Genomic DNA, 18,617 nt, shown 5'->3' with positions numbered 1-18,617 from the left:
CTTCTCTGTGGTTTGCTTCCTATGGGGAATTTTTAAGGGAAGTGGGCAGACAAATAAAAGTAACTTTTCCTCTTTAAGGAGAGTTAAGAGTAGGCCTGTATTTTAACATTCACAGTTTATGTGTCTGTGCACAGACAAAAAGTCTGTGCCTCCAAATTATTTTTCACTTGATTTAGATTTGTTAATTTCACTTAATTTAGGTTTTTTTCACTAGATTTTAGATTTTTGTGTTCTAACAAACTTAGCCCCAGCCGAACATTCTTGTCTTTGGAAAGAATGCCTTCACCTAGTGAAGCACTGAATACAGGATAAACTCACTCTGAGGCATTTTATCCTTGAATCAGGTGTTTTATATTATGTGCATGGGCACTGACATTAGCTAAGGTGTCTAATGGAGCAGTTTTTACTGTATGTGCTATGGATTTTTTTTTAGTTTTTCTTTTATATGAACTTCCAGGTTTGTTTTTTTTTTTTTAATCTTTCAGAGATCACGATGCTGGCTTCTGATGTCATGACACTTGAAACATAATTGACTTGGGGTTGTGCCAGCTTCTGACTGTATCTCAAAGCCTTGTTGCTCATCTTTCAGTTTTATTTTGATGACAGTTTTCTAATATTATCCTTAACGTAAAGCAGAATTATGGCCTTTTAAATACTGTAGAAAAAAATGTCTTCACTGAAAGCCTGAAGAGGAAGAGTTCTTCATTGCGGCCATCCTGGATGTTGCCTCTTCCTTGGTGTGGGCAGCCCTGGAGCTTCTGTAGCTCAGGAATACAATGGGAAAAGGCGGAGAGCTGTTGTTCTGGCAGCGTGTGCTGGATGAACAATTGCTTCCCCTCTTTCCAGTGCTATCACCATAGTCTGTGGATGGATGGCACCACTAAGCAATAATCTGTCTTTTTTTATCACCTCATTATGTCTTAGCTGATGCATTCAACTGAAACTGGAGGGAAATAAATTCCTTTATGTGTACAGTAAAATCAGGTTGCTGATAATGCTCTATGGCAGCTTACCTGCTATTCTGACAAGGTCATTACTTCTACTTATTGTTTAGTGCTTGAAGCTGACATTGGAAGTCTCTATATCCTCCACTTTTTTTATAAGATTTAGGATAGGATTCCACTTTACAGTATAAAACTGTTATACTACTTTCCATTGTAGTCATAAATAGGTAGTGCTGCATGAATATCAAGAGCAGACAAAGACATAAAACTCCATGAAGTAATTGTTCCCAACAAGATTTATGTTCTTTAAAGCATAGTGCTTTGTTTGGCAAGTAAAACTGAGAGGTGGCTTTGTATTTGAGAGTAGCTAGACAAACAGAGGGTAGAAGCCAAATCTGTCTTTAGGCTGTGTAACCTTGGGTGTGGTGTTAGAATGAGAATAAACCCAGTTTAAACTCATAATGCTGCCAGAAAGGATTTAGATCCCAGTCCTGGCCCTGTATCCCTGCCTTCTCCCCAGGAGGTCAGCACTGCCTCCCTCTGCTTGCAGTTAGCAGGGTTTGGCCCTGATCTACCTGCTTTTTTTCTATAGGGCTCCTTCTGTGTATGTGGCCAGAAGGGAGTAGGGCTATGACAAAGGTTGGCAGCAGGAACGTATGGACAGCATCACATGGAAACTTCTACTCCTGGGAGCAGCTGCATCCTTTAGCAAAACTGTCCATATTTTTTCATGAGTTAAAGGCGAGGAAAGAGTAAGATACAGCAAAACAGAGACTTTCTATGTGTGCTCAAGACATTTCGTATTTGAAAATAATTTGTGCAGTCTTTAGGTCTTTTTTTTGTGAGGAGGTGACATGCAGACCTTCAAACTACATTTGTCTGAGCATCTTGTGACAGTATACAGTGTGTGTATATTTGTGCAGATATGCTTAATCATCAGGCCCTCCCTGTCTAGAGCACCTTTTCAGTAAGAAAGTGAAGGAGGGGAGGGCAGAAGGAAGTGTTTTCTCCTTTTCTCTTCATTTTCTCATTACCTTTGAAAGAAAACACGGCACAATAGTTCTCTGTGATGTTATGTGCTTGGCCCTGACTTCTGCGTAGTTCTGATAATAGAGCAAAATGAGAGTAGTCCAGGTCTTGGCTTGTTTTGGCCGATTGAAGATAAGAACTGCTCTTACTGTACTTTTCGTGGGATTTTCCTAATGGAAGTGACACAGTCTCTCAAGACAAAGCATGCTTTCTGAAGTGTCTGACTTGCAAGGAAGTTGTGATTCAAGTGGTCACAGGTCTCGAGCACTAGAACTTCTGATTCATAACAAGGTTGGGCTTGGGGTTCCCCTCCAGTCTGTGGAAGTGATGTAGGGCTGGTGAACTCTTGGACTCTTTGGCTTTTAGGCACTGCAAACCAGCAATTTGGGCGTTTTAAAAAATAATAACAATTCAGAGCGTTACAATCATTTTTCTCAAGAGGCCGGGAAAGTTTCTACTTTTTCCATTGAAAGCACATAAGAAATATGAAACATTTTAAAGACTTCTTATATTCATAACAGCGCAAAACACCACTCGGTAAGTTGCACCTACCAAACTTCTTCATTGAACACAGAAAACTGAAATTATTCCTCTCTATGAACAAATTCATTACCATTTTTATTACTGTCTGCCTCACAACTTGTAAGAATGCTGATTGCTGCCTTTGTATGCTGCAGTCACATTAAGCATAGGCATGTTAACACTCAATAGAGTAGTAGATGAATTTCTGTCCTGACTCCAGCCAATGGGAAGATTAACGTAACTTTATCAGGATAATGTTTCTTCTAGAAGCACATTCTTAACTTAGCTTTGGCACTGATTCTTGACTAGTGCTGTAATCTGACTTGAAAATCAAATATCTGAAGTATGAGATATTTACTGTGTTCCTGTCAAAGATTCTCTAACTGTTGCGTGCTTACAATACTAAAAATAGCTGCATTTTGCCTAGATTGTAAAAATAAATATCAATAAGTCATTTTTAAATCTTATTTTGCTAGGATGATGTCTTCCAGTGTTACTGTTTTCTGCTTTTTTCTGGGTGTGGCAAAATCGGTGACTTAACATATTAAATTTTTACTGTAATAGTTCACCATGAAATTATGCTTCTTCCTCATTTTCTTTGTAGGCAACAGAGACTTTGCTCCTGATGATCCACTGGAATTTAAGTCTCATCAGTGGTTTGGAGCATCTGTGAGATCCAAAAATGATAAAATTTTGGTAAGTTTTTGTTGCTTTTCAGATGCTTCAGTACTGCTGTATTGTAGTAGAAAAGATACAGAAGGATCTTAATGACTCAGAATTTAAATAATACTTCACTAATCAGCTTGATTTGTCTTTTTCAGAATTTTAAAGTATTCATAGACAAAGGTTGTAGCAATTTTCTCTGGCTTTGAGAAAAGTAGTAGAAATCATTTTCTGAAGTTAAAATGTGTTTTGAATTCTTAAAGAACTCCTTACAAATGTTGCTTGAAGAAAATATTATTTCTCAATTTTTGGCTTTAAGTCAGCTCTTTCTAAAAATATAAATATTTCAGCTCGAACAAAATCTCCAATAATCCATGGTGCATCTGTCAAAATGTCTTTGGTTTCTAATCTGTTAAAAAAATAAAAAAATAAGGCAATTCCATAGTGTTAGTCCTTCTAGTCCGCACCTCCCAGCATTTTGAAAAGGAGTTTTTTTTCTCACTGCTGTCTTCTTCCTTAGGCTTGTGCCCCATTGTATCACTGGAGAACTGAAACAAAACAAGAGCGAGAGCCTGTGGGAACTTGTTACCTGCTTACTGGATCCAAATCTGTGGAATATGCACCCTGCAGGTCAAGTAAGTGATTTGTTGTGCTTGTGTTAGGAATTTTTCTTGTTACATTCTGTGTATATCTGAAGCAAGAAGTTTTACAGGTATTTCCCCCTTATAGCAATTTGAAATAAACTAAACTACATTTAGATATCTGGATTCTTCTCCAACTGATGATCAGGGTCCAGACCTTATTTCTCTACTGTAGGTCAGAGGAAAGTCTTTGATTCAAATATAATTGGAACCAGAAGATGCCAGACTTCTTATTGACCACTTCACTAGCAATGGCTCTCACATTGAAACTAAGCCCTTTTTTCTTCTTCTCAAGACGTGGATGTTCCTCTGTAGCCAGTGCAGTAATCATAATAATTTTTTACTTTATGCTCTTCACAGCTGTCTGATTGGCATAACATTAGGACAGCACATCTGGCACTTGACGACCATCTCTAGACATTTCTGAAGCTTAATTATTCATGCAGCTTAAAGAAAAAGCTCACTTGCACAAAATCATGCAGAGGAAGCTTCTGATTTCCATGAATGTGTATATACATGATGACACAGTTTTAATTACATTCGTTGTTCAATGCTGAGTCTTACTCTCCAAATGCTTTGCATCCTTACTGTATAGTTGAGTTGGTATACAGTTCAAAAGCTTATAACCCTATGTTTCTTTTCTTTTTTTTTTTTTTTTTCCTACTATGCAAGTCTAAAGGTTGAGCACTTGCATAAAGTTTTGTTTTTATTTTTTTTCCCCAAGTCATTAGTGAACAGCAGGGTTGAAATCCATTGTGGTCCAACAGGAAAAGAGGTTAATTAAGAAAGTATGACCTTCAGTTAGTCACGATTCTAGATGAGTGTCTGCATTTCTGTTCTGGAGCTATATAGTCATAAGATTAAGCCAGCTGTAAATGAGTCTCAGTGTGTGGGGATTTTTTCAGCCAGGTATGCAACTTTTCTTTTAAGCAATACTTCAAATATCCTATCGTTATTTACATTTCAATTTTGATTTTTTTCCATAAGAAAAGCAAACCTTGTTCTATATTTTCAATGGTTTCCTGAATAAAACAAGTAACGTCTTTTTCTTGATAATTTAAGATTAAATCCAGAAGAAATATGCAGTTGCTGCTTATTTAGACTGAAATAGGCTGGAAAGTATGCTAAGGTTAGAATACATGTTAGGCCAGCCCTGAATGTATTACAGCATTTGATGGTGAGTTGTTTGTACAGAGAAAATACTAATTCAAGAGAAATAAGTTTACAAACTTCAAGGTCAGGAGTGCAGTGTTACCTAGAAAGATGTTGGGAAGAATCCACAAAACAACCTGATTTACTACTTTGATCTTTGATTTTCTTTTTTTTCCTTCTATATCTGTTCTTTAGCCACTATTGATGCAGATGGGCAAGGATTTTGTCAAGGTGGATTTAGTATTGACTTTACAAAGGTATGTGATTGTTACTTAGTTCCTGTTACTCAGCAGATGGTTCCAATTTAACAACCCCCCTGATACAGACCGTGTACAAGCAGAGACACTATGAAACTACATGTAAACCACCATTCCTGGTCCAGCCAGGGAGAGAAAGCCAATGATAAACTCCTCGTAAACTAAAAACAATCCCTTCAAACCATTCCAGTAGTGTAAACACGTTTCTCCCTACACCTTCGTAACAGCTCACTTACCACTTCTAGGAGTCATGTCAAAAATAAATAATCCAGTTTTCCAGCCTCATGCTATGAAGCCTTGCTGCAGCTAGTACTCAGGTAAAACGTCTTCAGACCCTTTTTTCTGGAAGGACAAGTGCCTGGCTAATGGTACTTGTTGAGGAAAAGTAACTCACTGCTGAAAGGAACTTGTAGACAGCATTCTTGTGAATGGAGCTTTGTTTTTCTCAGTGACTAGGAGAAATAGACTTTTTTTGCCCTCTTTATTATATTTTTTTTCTATAGTATATTCTCCTTCCCTTTAATATACCTATATTTTTAATTCAGAATAACTTTTTAAATCTGCTCACAATAAAATTGTGCCTGAATCTCAGAACTAACTATAGTTCTTCTATCATCATTTTTTTTTTATCACTTAAATTGTTTAGCATTATCTGGGCCTGGTAAGACCCATTTGCGATGTGGCAATCGTTTGGGTTTTTCAAACCTTATATTGCATAATACTCCTTCGTTCTTTGCCTGAAGACACCCTTGTTTCTGCTCCACAGACTGTGTAAATATTGGCCTAGAAGTATTCATTTATTTTGCCTGTACCCTTCAGGACTACTGTGCAGACTCTAGCTCCTGTTAAAACAAATGCTGGGCTCCACTCCACCTCCCTAGCTGAGTTGGCAAGACTGGTGTCTCCAAATCTCTGACCTATTTTGTTCTGAGAGGTGAATGTGGGAGGTTTTTAGATGAAAATGAGGATAAGTGGCTTAGTTATGTAGCAAAGCCAATGGTCTGATTGAGTAAAGTACTTATGGAGCAAATTCCCAGCACTGGGATAGCTAATGTGGTTCAAGTTGCTTAAAATGGTTTGTGGACTGCATTTCTACCAAGGAATATGGATTAGCGGAATTACATTACAGCTTTTCTGAATTAAACTTTACTAACAAGAAGTTGTAGAAAAAAGAGGGGCAGAAGATGAGTCTAGTTTTGTGTATTGGCCAAAAATCATATTGGTTTGTAGCAATCTTTATACTCTCCCCCAAATATGTTTGTTGCCTTACTTGGATAAGAAGTTCTACTAAAACGAAAAGCAAAATGACGCTGATAATTTTAGATGGATGATATAGAGAAGCAAGTCACTGAAGTGATATTGTAGTTTATCTTAGTGTTCTACAGTGTATACATTTTTAATTAGGATTAATCAATCATTCCTTCAAAAAATGTGAAGGGTGGAGTGGTGGGGTCAGTGAAGCTACAACTTATTTACATGTGGTTTATTTACATGCAATGTATTTGCATGTGGTTATTTGATTCCCATGAATACAGGACGTGTTCTCTTGGTCTCTAGAAATAATTAATTTGAAGATTACCTCCCCTCCCCCTTTTTACTTTTTCCCCCAAGGGAGACAGAGTCCTGCTTGGAGGACCTGGCAGTTTTTACTGGCAAGGTAAGATACATTGTTTAAGTTACAGAATAGGATGACCTCTTCAATTTTCTTAACATCTTTTCATTCATATTTTGTTAATGTGGGCTTCAGTGAGTACTTGTTTGCTGGGTCTTGCAGTATTTACCTGCAGCCCTCAGTTTGGAAGATGTTTGTTACAACCAGGACAGAATTGCCAACATCTGTTGCCTTCATTTTATAATGTAAATACCAAAATATTTACAAGATTTTCTGTATAAAGCCAGGCAACACGTAGACTTGGCATCACAAGAGACTTCTTTCTAGTTCTATGTTCAAAACTCCAAACCAAATGAAATGATTGAAATTCAGCTGCAGACAGAATACGATATACATTATGTACCTATATTCATCTTATTGCTTTCTGGCAAAGATTCAAATTCATCTGTTAGAACTATTTATTCTCTTCTGTTACTACCGAAGAAAAATCTCAGCTCTGAACAGAAGATAGCAATAGCATACTTCTGAAAACTGTATTTTTACCCCATGTTCTGAGATGCTGGAAGAGTAGTTGTCCCTGTGCTGCATACACATCTGGAAATGTGAAGTCAGTGCTCTGCTGGAAAAAAATGTCTTGCAATACAATCTAATTTTAAACTCAAAGAAAGGAATGTGATGAAGTCACCATCTAGTGGCTAGTGAAATGAGAACAGGAAGAAGGCAGTAAAGCACTAGCTTGTTAATAGCTTGTTTACTGCCATACTAAGCTCTCATTCTATGGAATTGAGACAAGAGCGGGATGACTCAGTTCTGAAATAGCACAAGCATATGCTTACTTTTACCTAACTGAGCAGTATCATTCAAGTCCTTCCTTACATATAGGAGTGGCTTCTATTTTCAGTGAAAACATGTCATGAGCTTTTGATTAAATATGTGCATAAATCTTTGCTGCAGTAGGATCCAGATTTCCATTTTTATCCTTTCTGGTGTTGCTGCTGTTGGCTGTTTTCTGATCAGTATTGTGGAAGAGCTGCTGCTTTATAAGCAAGTATCTCATAAATCTGTCTTGTTTACTGTACGTGTGCACATGTGTTTTAAGCTGTTTTCTGTATCTTTAGGCCAGCTCATTTCTGATCGAGTGACAGAGATTGTGGCTAAATATGACTCCAAAGTCTACAGTACAAAATATGACGACCAGTTAGCAACCAGACCTGCTAGTGCTGCTTTTGATGATAGCTACTTGGGTATGTAGTTTGAAAGGGAGGTAAATCTTGTTGTACTTGAACAATCAAACAAAACAAACACGAAAGCTCTTGTGCTATTCATATTCTTTCTATTAAGTTGTAGACCACAGTATTAATTTAAATTTTGGCAGATAAGAAGAGAGCCAAAAATGCTGTAATGTCTGTATGAAAGAAGCTTAGTTACCTTGCCATAATCTTGACTCAAAAACCAGCTGATCACAAAATAAACGGGACTATTTCTGTACATTTTGGTGCTCTGTAATTTAGGCCTAATACAATTTATCAGGTATGATATTTACCTGGAAGTTACTCATGTAGCTATTTGTTTTAGAAAAGTAGTTGTTTCTAAATAACATATCAAAACGAAGCAAAAATGGGACAGAATCATGTTTGTAAAGAACGCTAATGAGAAGATTGCCTTTGACAAGTAGGAAGTTACCATTTAGCTTTACCTATGTCTAACTGCATTCAGAAAAATATTAAGGGTGAATGTGGACATTTCCCAGGTACTCATTCTAAATAACTGCCTGAAACACTTCTCATCATAAAAGACCTGGTATACAAAGTTTGTTAAATTCACCCACTGAATTTGTCTTCTCACGCAGAAGCTGATGAGTTACAGTCTGCTTGTGTAACTGTTCATCATCTAATCTACTCAGAGGCAAAAAATTGTTTCATTATATTTCAGTGTGAAGCAAGAGACTTGTGCATCAAGACTTGTGAAAAGTCTTAAAAGAGGTGAAAGGCTTAAAAATGTTCCTGAAGTGATTTACTAATTTTTCTCTTAATCAGGTTATTCCGTGGCTGTTGGAGACTTCAGTGGTGATGGCATAGAAGGTAAGATTGTTGTTTCAGTAAAAAATGGTAATTCACTGTGTAGGACTTTCAAGTAAGTGGTGTAGAACAAATGGTCAAGTGCAAGGGAAAACGTATAAAGCACTAGGAATGAGCTACCCTGTACAAAAGAAGGCATTCTGCTTTGGAAACTGAATGTTATATGGGTGTCTTGTTTTGTATTTCAGACTTTGTATCAGGAGTCCCAAGAGCAGCAAGAACTCTAGGCATGGTAGGAAATTTGAAGCAGTTAATTTCATAATAAATGAAAAGATTAAAGTTGTTGCTTTGCCATAATGTGTTTTTTCTCACATGCAGGTGTCCATCTACAATGGGAAAAACATGTCCTCCATGTACAACTTCACTGGAGAGCAGGTATGTTCCTTCAGTGTGGTAGATGACAGGGAGGCTGTTTTTAATGAGAAATGATACATTAAGAAACTATTTTGGGTACTAGATTATGTAAAATTCCCTATGTTATTAGCTTCAGTGCCAAAAAAATGTTTACATATGTAGGAATTGTAAGTTCTGCCCGTTCTTGTTTTATGGTACTGTTCTTGTTTTATGGAACAGGCTCTCCAGGGGAGTGGTGGAGTCACCGCCTCTGGAGTTTTTCAAGAAAAGGGTAGATATGCTACTTATGGATGTGGTTTGGTAGGCACGGTGGTGATGGGCTGATGTTTGGATTAGACGATCTTAGTCTTTTCCAACCTTAATGGTTCTATGATCCTTAGACACTTAACGCCACTTAGAAAAACAATCTTAATTGGGTAGAGCAAATGCTGCCTATTTCAATAACTGAGAAGGAGTACTGGATCATGAAAGGCAGAGCGGGGAAGGTAACTCACAAATTTACCTTCTAACAGAGTACTGAAGACAAAAAATGAGAATTTTTTTTTTACAGTATATATAATCATCTCCCTAATATCACTTCTAAAAAGCTTTGCACAAGCTTTATTGTGTGTTTATGTCATTAGGACTCAAAAACTTGTTTTGAATTTTGTTTTCCAGATGGCTGCCTATTTTGGGTATTCAGTGGCTGCCACAGATATCAATGGGGACGAGTAAGTGGGCTCCTTCTCCCCCCTTCCACCCAATGTTTATGGAAAGATAAAAAAAGAAAAAAAAAAAGAAAAAAAAAAAGCTTTTATTAAAAAAAAAAACAAAAACAAAAAACAAACAAACAAAAAACGCTTATAATATGCTTTTTTTTATCCTGTTTAACTTGGTTAATTGTATCTATACAATAGACTTTTTCACTAGACTTCAACATTTTGTCAAGTGTAGATTCATTTTTTATATACTTACAAAAATGCATGTGTATTCACATGCTCTAAATGCGTTAAATTGTTTGTTATATGGCTTCCTTTGCCATAAATATTTGCCTTCTGTTGCAATTCAATGATGGGAAACTTTCATGTTAACACTGGCTTGAGTGCTGAATTATTCCTGCTAATGGATACTTGAGAGAATGAAATTGGATTTTCATGCTGTTATTAAAAGAACCTTATCCCTCTTTGGTTCAGTTACACAGATTTGTTTATTGGAGCCCCACTCTTTATGGATCGAGGTTCTGATGGGAAACTTCAAGAGGTCGGCCAAGTTTCCATTTGTCTTCAAAGAGCCTCTGGAGGGTTTCAGATCGCAAAGCTGAATGGTTTTGAGATATTTGCAAGATTTGGCAGTGCTATTGCACCCCTGGGTGATCTAGACCAGGATGGCTTTAATGGTAGGACATCATTTTTTGACGAGAATTTTAAGTTTATAGATTAAATCTAGACAACATGAAGTCTGGATTCTGCATGCAAACATTAAGAATTCTAACCATGAGTGAATGTTGGACACTAAGGTCTAGACTCCTTTCGATGCTTGTATGCTACTCCCAAGAATGCTAACAGGAGTTACATGTATGCATCGAGCAGAGACTATACCATTTAAACTACAGCATGGATTATTTTAGTTGTTATGCTGGTAGTGTATTTCTTTCTAGGTGATAAGTACAGTAGATATTTTGGTTAAATATCTTAGTCTCCACTGTAATTTGTTTGGACATCCTCAATACAATTTACCTGTTTCCATTGCTTAAAGCCAATCTTTCTCTCCAGAAACACAAAGATCACTGGAGAATGTTTCCAAGAGTTGGTTAAAACTGTTTCAATAGAAAAGATTTTCCTGAGAAAAGTCTAGATTTTAAAATATATATATTTTAATTGAAAAGTCTGCTGAAAATGTTTTGTGACAACTACAGCCAACTGCACCAAGAGCTGGGTTTCCTGAGCGTAAGTGTGGACTCTGACCAAAAGTGTGGAATCCCAAGCCTTTGGCCAGTGCTTCTTGTAACTTTGACTTGGGCATGGACAACAAACAAACAGCCAATAGTTATATAGTTTTGGGTCAGAGGCTTTCAGGGTCCTAGGAGAACACGTTTCATAAATAAATATTTGTTTTAGCATTTTACTTAGCAATTTACATTATAAACTTAGCCATTATTGGATAAAAATCTGATTTTAGGCCGAGTATGAGCATGCTAACTTCAGAATCCTTTTGCAATGTGCCAGTTTGGTACCATATGTATGGTAGCTCGAAATACTTTATGCCATTTAATATGATAAAGTTAATACTTAAATTTTTTTAGTCAGTGGTAGTATATAGAATTAGTGCAAGTATTTAACATCACTGCACCTATTCATGGAAGACATTGGAAAGGTTACAGCTAAGAAAAAAAAAAAAACCTGTTCACTTGATTAGATGATCCAGACAATGCTTTCATTCCATCATATTTCAGTCTGAAATACGTATAGGTGAGAAAATCGTAGCGAAAATCTTCCTTGTTGTAAGTGTAATTATTATGCCATTATTAGATCTACTTTATTCATTTTTTGTTCTGTTCCACTTTGGGAGTGCTAATTAAAATGCTTTTCATCACAGTATGGTTCAAGATTGAAATCTCTATTGTTTGTGTAAAGTTTGTAAAGATGAGTTTTAAAATATGAAATGGTAAGGTATTTGTTCTCTTAAGAAACATTTTCAAAATCAGGAGAAGAATGGGGACTCATTTAATTACTCTCTGTATCTTGTTAAGTATTTAAACACTTGCATGTTAAGCAAAACTTTGAACCTGCTGGGAAAACATTTACTTTAGGTCACCAGTACACTTCTAAAGCTGCTTTTAGAGGTATTATTTCCTGTGGAGTCTGATTAGCATTTTATTTATTACTGTTTATTGTTAACTGTTAAGTGCTCACAAACATATTAAACTAAAGAGAGAATGTAATTGATGTAACTGAAGATTCTCTGTAAAATAAATGGCCAAGCCCTGATACCAGTAGATTGGAATTCAATATTTAACATTTGTTTAGGCTGATTTCAGAGTCTTCCACAACTATTAAGATACCACACCCTTTGGAGGAACATGAGCATGTTAATGAAACGGACAAATAGTTCTACTTACTTTTTTGATTTGTCTCCAGCAGTGACTAATTTTGGGTGTTAAATAAACTCAAAACTATCCCAAATCCATCTGATCCATCTGTGAGTTAGTGAAGTGCATAAGTATTTGCAGAACTGTTCCTCTTACTCTCCACACCCAAATAAAAGTTTGATATGCTCTTGCTAACTTTTTAGGATATCCTAGCATACAATTTAAAAAAAAAAAAAAAAAAAGTATTTTTTAAAGACTTGTTACATTCTGTTCCTGTTGATATAGATCAAAATCACAAGATCAGAAATTACCGATCATCAGCATAAATGTTAAAGATGTTAAAGATAGTTCTTTTGTTTTACAGATATTGCAGTAGCTGCACCGTACGGTGGAGAGGACAAGAGAGGACTTGTCTATATCTACAATGGAAGAGCAACTGGTTTGAATGCAGTCCCATCTCAGATTCTTGAAGGGCAGTGGGCTGCTCGTACTATGCCACCCAGCTTTGGGTACTCACTGAAAGGAGCCACAGACGTGGACAAAAATGGATATCCAGGTCCTTGGCTCTACATGTCACTTTAGATTAATAGCAGCCCTACCTCTAACTAACAGCCTATTAAAATATATATATATATATATAAATGTGTATTATTTCTCTTTTCTCTCCTTTTTTCTTAGACTTGATTGTTGGAGCCTTTGGTGTTGACACAGCTGTTTTGTATAGGTGTGTATTACTCTGTGCTTTTACAAAAGTAAAAGTAAATAAAGAAGGAAAGCTCACTGGCATTTGTTAGTTACAAAACAAAGCAAGATTAGTGAAGTCTGAAATTCTGCCGTTCTGTCTTCTAGACTACTGAAGATAGGAGAGGAGGAAAAGGTTGTACTGCTGTTTTTACTGGAGAAATTTGTAATCTTATTATTTATCCTTCTCAATGTATCTGTTGTTACGAGACAATTCAAAATTGTCTTTAAAGCTTTCTGACTGACAGTTTTCTGGATTCTAAGAAAGAGGTTGCTGCTAGCTATTACGCTGTGCAGTCCCAGTATTCTCCCCAAGACTTGGTCATTTGGGGAAAATACCAAATTTGTCTGTGTTGAAAATAGGAAGGACTTTTCCTTAACACAGTTGTCCATGTCACAACTCTGATGGTAGTAAAAGAGTATGGAAAGGCTTTCTCATTTTTCTTAATCAACTCCAAGATTATTTGTTATTCTTGAACTTCCACTAATTATTTTCTCAGTGTGCATTTTGCAGTTTAGTGGGAAGGGCACTGTCTACCATGGTGCAGAATGCTATTCAAAAGGATGTCTTCTTTTTAGGGCCAGGCCAGTTATCAGAGTGAATGCTGCCCTGGAAGTTAATCCAACCATTCTAAACCCAGAAAACAAAGCCTGTTCACTGTCAGATGTAAAAGTTTCATGGTAAGTAGGATATCCCTGTTCTCCTTGGAGAGGAAGCAGCTTTTCAACTTTTTATTTTCATAAACTTCAAGTTTTGAAAGGAGTCTATGATTCTACAATTCTACCCTTTTCTTCTCCAGCCTGAACAGCCCCGGGTCTCTCAGCTTTTCCTTGCAAGGGAGTTACTCCAGGCCCTTAATCACCTTTGTGGCCCTCTGTTGGATTCTCTCTAGAAGATCCCTCTCTTTCTTGAACCAGGGAGCGCAGAGCTGGACATAGTACTCTAGATGTGGCCACACCAGGGCAGAATAAAGGGGGAGGATCAGCCCCTCCGACTTGCTGGCCATGCTCCTTTTGCACCCCAAAGCTTTGCATTGCTTCCTTAGCTGTCTGTTTTATTAATAGGCTGCAATTTTTTTTCACTAGTAGAAATCAGGGCTTGGGATTGAGTTAGAGTCTCGCAACAGAAGACCTCTGAACTGAGAAAAACAGTAAGGAGTTTTAGAAGAAAATAAGATGGGGGAAAATGTGTGAAATTAATCCTTTCTTTTCTTCCAAAACAGCTTCAAAGTAAAATTCTGCTTAAAAGCAGACGGCAAAGGAAAGCTCCCTAACTCGCTCAGTAAGTTTTATTACATTTTTTGTTCTGCCTTCATTTATCTTGTTTGCAGACACAGGTACTCTTTCATTCCTGAAACAACTGATAACTATTTATAACAGAATTTTGTAAGTTCAATAAATACAAATCTACAAGACTTTCCTCAGTAGGGGTTGGTGTTGGATTTTTCTTTTCTTTTCTGTTTTTTTTTTTTTTTTTTTTTTTTTTTTTTTTTTTTTTTTTTTTTTAACTTGAGTCAGTTGAAATTTGTGGTTTTTAGAGTGATTGGGACTTGAAGCATGTCTCACCATTTTGTGTAATTAGTCTTGAGAAATTCTTTCTATTTTATGGAACTGATATGAAATGTTATGTAGAGGAGAGTTTTAAACAAGAACATTCAAGCATATGTTTAGTTAGGCCTTAAGAATATAGACAAGACACAAAGCACGTCTCACGTTTTTGTTGAAATCCTCAGATTCTGATTGATATCACTGATTTTCTGATCATATTTTCTAGATCAGAATCCAAACAAGACTGCTTCAAACAGCTTTTAAAGTTTTTCTTGAGATTGTATAGTATGGCAGATGGCATGCTATAGCCCAATTGTGACTAGCAATTAGAAATGCTTTTCCTTATTTGCTGTACGACATGCATATAGGAGGTATGATTTGGGAGGATTCATAAATATTGCTGTTAATATTTTATATTTCATTATCTGTATTGAATATTTGAAGTAGCTAAGTTAGCAACACAGTTCAATTATATACATACTATGTACAAAGCTGCTGTACTATTTACTGGCTGGAAAAGCATTCCTCTTGCAGTTCCAAAGCACTTATGAATTTATCACTGCTCAAACAGTAATACAGGTTTTGTTTTGAAAGAATGAGTGGAGCTCGATTTTTGGGTAATCGTGGCACTTCGTATTTATTCTTAGTTACTGTACTGAGAATGATGTATTAACAGATTTTGTATTTAAATAAACAAAAGTTTTACAGTTTCTAAGTATTAAATACTAATTATTATATTTATAGCATTATATATTATTTAAAAGGTGAAATCAACTTTTAAGCTCACTTCTGATGCAGATCTACTTTGTGTTTAATTGGATAAAATATCCCTAATCCAAATGCTTTGTATTGGACAGATTTCCAAGTGGAGCTGCTGTTGGATAAACTGAAGCAAAAAGGAGCTATAAGGAGAGCTCTCTTTCTCCACAGCAAACAGCCTAGCCATTCCAAGAACATGACTATTACAAAGGGAGGCAAAATGAATTGTGAAGAACTTGATGCTTTTCTGAGGGTGAGCATCTATTTATGTTTTAGGAAAATCATTACTGGAGAAACTTCATGCCTAGTGGATAAACCTAGTACTATTAAACTGGTCTATCTTTCCTGGGTTAATGTTGCTGCCAGAGGACAAAGAGGATTAGTATTTTGATTAAGATCCTGGTCACTAAATGGACTGGAAATTCAATTCAAATTCTTTAAAGCACTTCATGGACAAGTCACCTAGACATAAAATTAGTTATAATTTACAGGTAACTTGGAAGTCAATAAGAAGAGGTTGTGCTTCTACTTTGGAAGCAAGAGAAATAAAGAAAAATACAGATTTTTCAACCATAAAGTGAAAATCAGCAAATTAGAGGAGATGGAAATAGCTGAAATGTTCCATATGCTTTTTATCAGACTTTTGCTTCAGTCTCTACAAATGTGGACAGGTGTCCACAAATACAATGTCTGACCCAAGAGAAGAAACTCTGGCTGGTAAAACATTCTTAGATGGAAATAACAATTACAATCTATATGAGAAGACTGCAAATAGAACACAAAAATGGTTGAAAACTGTCAGGAAAAGAGTTAATAACAGATTTCTGTCCAGAGAAGATAGCCTCTGAAGTAAGGTCCTGTAATGAACTCAACAATGATTTGAAATGAATAGTATGAAAACGAATGAATCCATTGTAAATGAGTATTTTCGGGAAGTCTGAAGATGAACATCTATGAGGGATTTAAGAAACATACAGTTTTTTTTTTTTTTTGTTATAGGAAGGAGTAGAATTATTCAGGCTCAAAGACTCCTTGTTGCTTAAGTTTTATGACTTAATCTTTCTCCTTTTACGTTTTGTAAATCATACTTGCTAAAACCAAAACTGTATATATTGAAGTATACAATGCAGATTCTTTGAGAAGACATGTATTAGTTGGAAAGAGCTCAGATATTGGAATGCTGTTTCGGCCTCCTAGTTCCTACTGCAAGTTGATCAATAAATAAAAATACTGCTCAGTGTTGCTGTTGGGATGGCTGTTAACTAGAAGATCTTTGGTTTTGTTTTGATTATGCATTCTAATTATAATTCTTTTTTTTTTTTTTTTTTTTGTTTCCTTAGGATGAATCTGAATTTAGAGACAAATTAACTCCCATTACAATTTTTATGGAATATCGTCTTGATTACAAAACAGCTGCAGATGCAACAGGATTGCATCCTATCCTCAATCAATTCACTCCTGCTAATATGAGCAGACAGGTACAGTTCCATGTTCTGTCGTCACAGATTTTGTAAGAATATATTTTCAGCTTTCTAAACATTGTTCATCTTAGCGCTTATCAAAAATTATGATACAAAAACATGTATCTAGGCCTTAGCCTTTGAGTTATGCAACTTTAGATTGGACTTGCATGCTATTTTTATGTGTCTTTTTTTTCCTTCCCTCTGTGACATTTTTCTTTTTCTTTAAAATATTTCAATCCTTAGCGCTGGATTTCTTGTTCATCTGTACAGTGTAACATTTTTCTGGAGAAAAGAAGATAGCAGTACTGAATCCCTTAAAGGATTGGAGTGTTTTTTCCATTCCTCACGCTGTGCTGCTTTATGTGTTTTAGCCATTTATCTCTACAGATCTCATAACTTCTGTTTCTGCTCTTTAGTATACAGTTTCTACTCTTGTTTGTAAAGAGGAAAGTTGTAACTTGTTTGCAAAAACTCAAGATAAATAGATTCAAAGTAATGAAAGAGGACCAAGTCATGTAGGTGTTAGTGCTGGAGCTGAAAAGTGTGGCAGGTTCTTTGATTAACTGGTATGTTATGCACAAATAATTAAATAAATATGCTTTTGATTTTTTGCATAGGCACACATCCTATTGGATTGTGGTGAGGATAATATCTGCAAACCAAAGCTGGAGGTTTCAGTAAGAAGGTAATTATATGACAAAAATGCCATATGAAAAAAGAACAACACTATTTGACTTCTAACCTTGAATTCTGGACTTCAAGAGCTTTGTAATACTTCCGTTAAAATAGTCGCTTGAAATAAGTAGGACCTGTTTGTTGCTGGGAAAACCTTTTTTTCTGCTTTGTAACCAAATGTCACTAGCATGTAATACAGGGAGAGCAATGCACCCTCTCCAGTACCACTGAACACAGCTTTTTATGTCCATGTTTGCTGACCTGGATATAGCGGTAGTGTTAGTCGTAGCTACACCAGTGTTAGGTTATTTAATACTAGACAGGAACATGAAAATATGAACATGGCATGTTTTTCTTCAGCATGGGTGGATAAAGCTTCTTTTGTCTTTTGTTAGTATGGGCAGTATCTTTTATATATTCAAGAAAAAAAGAACAAGCTCTCTATTGCAGTTGTTGTCCTGAGGCTGAGCTTCTTCTGCTTGGTAGGCCTGAAAGCCATTCTGAATATACTACCTCTACTCATAACTGTTAACATATTTTATGCCGTTATATCTACAGTGTTTGCTCATGTATGTATGGGTATGCTCATTCATGCAAATGTTTCAGAAACCTTTTACATTAGTGCAGCTATATTTAGCTTAACTTTTGGTTGGTAACATGAAAATAATAGAAATACTTTTTTTTTTTTTTTAAGATACTGTATTTGGATTTGGAACAAATGTATTAGAGAGGTGTGGATGTATTCTGTAGTTGAGCCTTCCTTCCATCAACTTTTGTTATAAATGTGTGCTTGTACTTTTATAAAGTAGCCATGTAACTCAAATGTGCACAGGAATGTAGTTGTTAATAATTGTTTACTCTGTTAAAAAGCAAGTGTTGGGCTACATAATTTGTTTATATGTTGATTATTTTACCCTTGTTTTACTTCAGCGATCAGAAGAAGATCTACATTGGTGATGACAATCCCTTAACGCTGACTGTCAATGCAGAGAATCAAGGGGAAGGAGCCTACGAAGCAGAACTCTTTGTCATAGTTCCTCCCCAAGCAGATTTCATTGGTGTTGTTCGAAATAATGAGGTAAAATTGTGAATATTGTTCTTCTTTGAGTAAT

The 18,617-nt window shown here is 36.1% G+C and overlaps 1 protein-coding gene across 1 annotated transcript in view; it reads left to right on the top strand.

The window, feature by feature from the left end:
• The window catches only part of ITGAV (integrin subunit alpha V), a gene marked incomplete at both ends in the record, with an annotated part of 39,711 nt that overhangs the window by 11,353 nt on the left and 9,741 nt on the right, over positions 1-18,617 (top strand). Inside the window, 18 exons of the mRNA XM_079538947.1 lie at positions 3,100-3,191; positions 3,679-3,793; positions 5,147-5,208; positions 6,820-6,865; positions 7,939-8,064; positions 8,857-8,901; positions 9,087-9,130; positions 9,217-9,273; positions 9,910-9,962; positions 10,425-10,627; positions 12,684-12,875; positions 12,998-13,043; positions 13,640-13,741; positions 14,284-14,342; positions 15,466-15,620; positions 16,708-16,845; positions 17,448-17,515; positions 18,436-18,583. Of these exons, the coding sequence (XP_079395073.1) occupies positions 3,100-3,191; positions 3,679-3,793; positions 5,147-5,208; positions 6,820-6,865; positions 7,939-8,064; positions 8,857-8,901; positions 9,087-9,130; positions 9,217-9,273; positions 9,910-9,962; positions 10,425-10,627; positions 12,684-12,875; positions 12,998-13,043; positions 13,640-13,741; positions 14,284-14,342; positions 15,466-15,620; positions 16,708-16,845; positions 17,448-17,515; positions 18,436-18,583 (1,751 nt within the window). The remainder of the gene's footprint in view (positions 1-3,099; positions 3,192-3,678; positions 3,794-5,146; positions 5,209-6,819; positions 6,866-7,938; positions 8,065-8,856; positions 8,902-9,086; positions 9,131-9,216; positions 9,274-9,909; positions 9,963-10,424; positions 10,628-12,683; positions 12,876-12,997; positions 13,044-13,639; positions 13,742-14,283; positions 14,343-15,465; positions 15,621-16,707; positions 16,846-17,447; positions 17,516-18,435; positions 18,584-18,617) is intronic.

Source organism: Tetrao urogallus, assembly GCF_951394365.1.
Source record: "Tetrao urogallus genome assembly, chromosome: 8".
Lineage (NCBI taxonomy): Eukaryota > Metazoa > Chordata > Aves > Galliformes > Phasianidae > Tetrao > Tetrao urogallus.
Note: the sequence above shows the minus strand (reverse complement) of the source record. Positions and strands in the feature narration are given on the sequence as shown.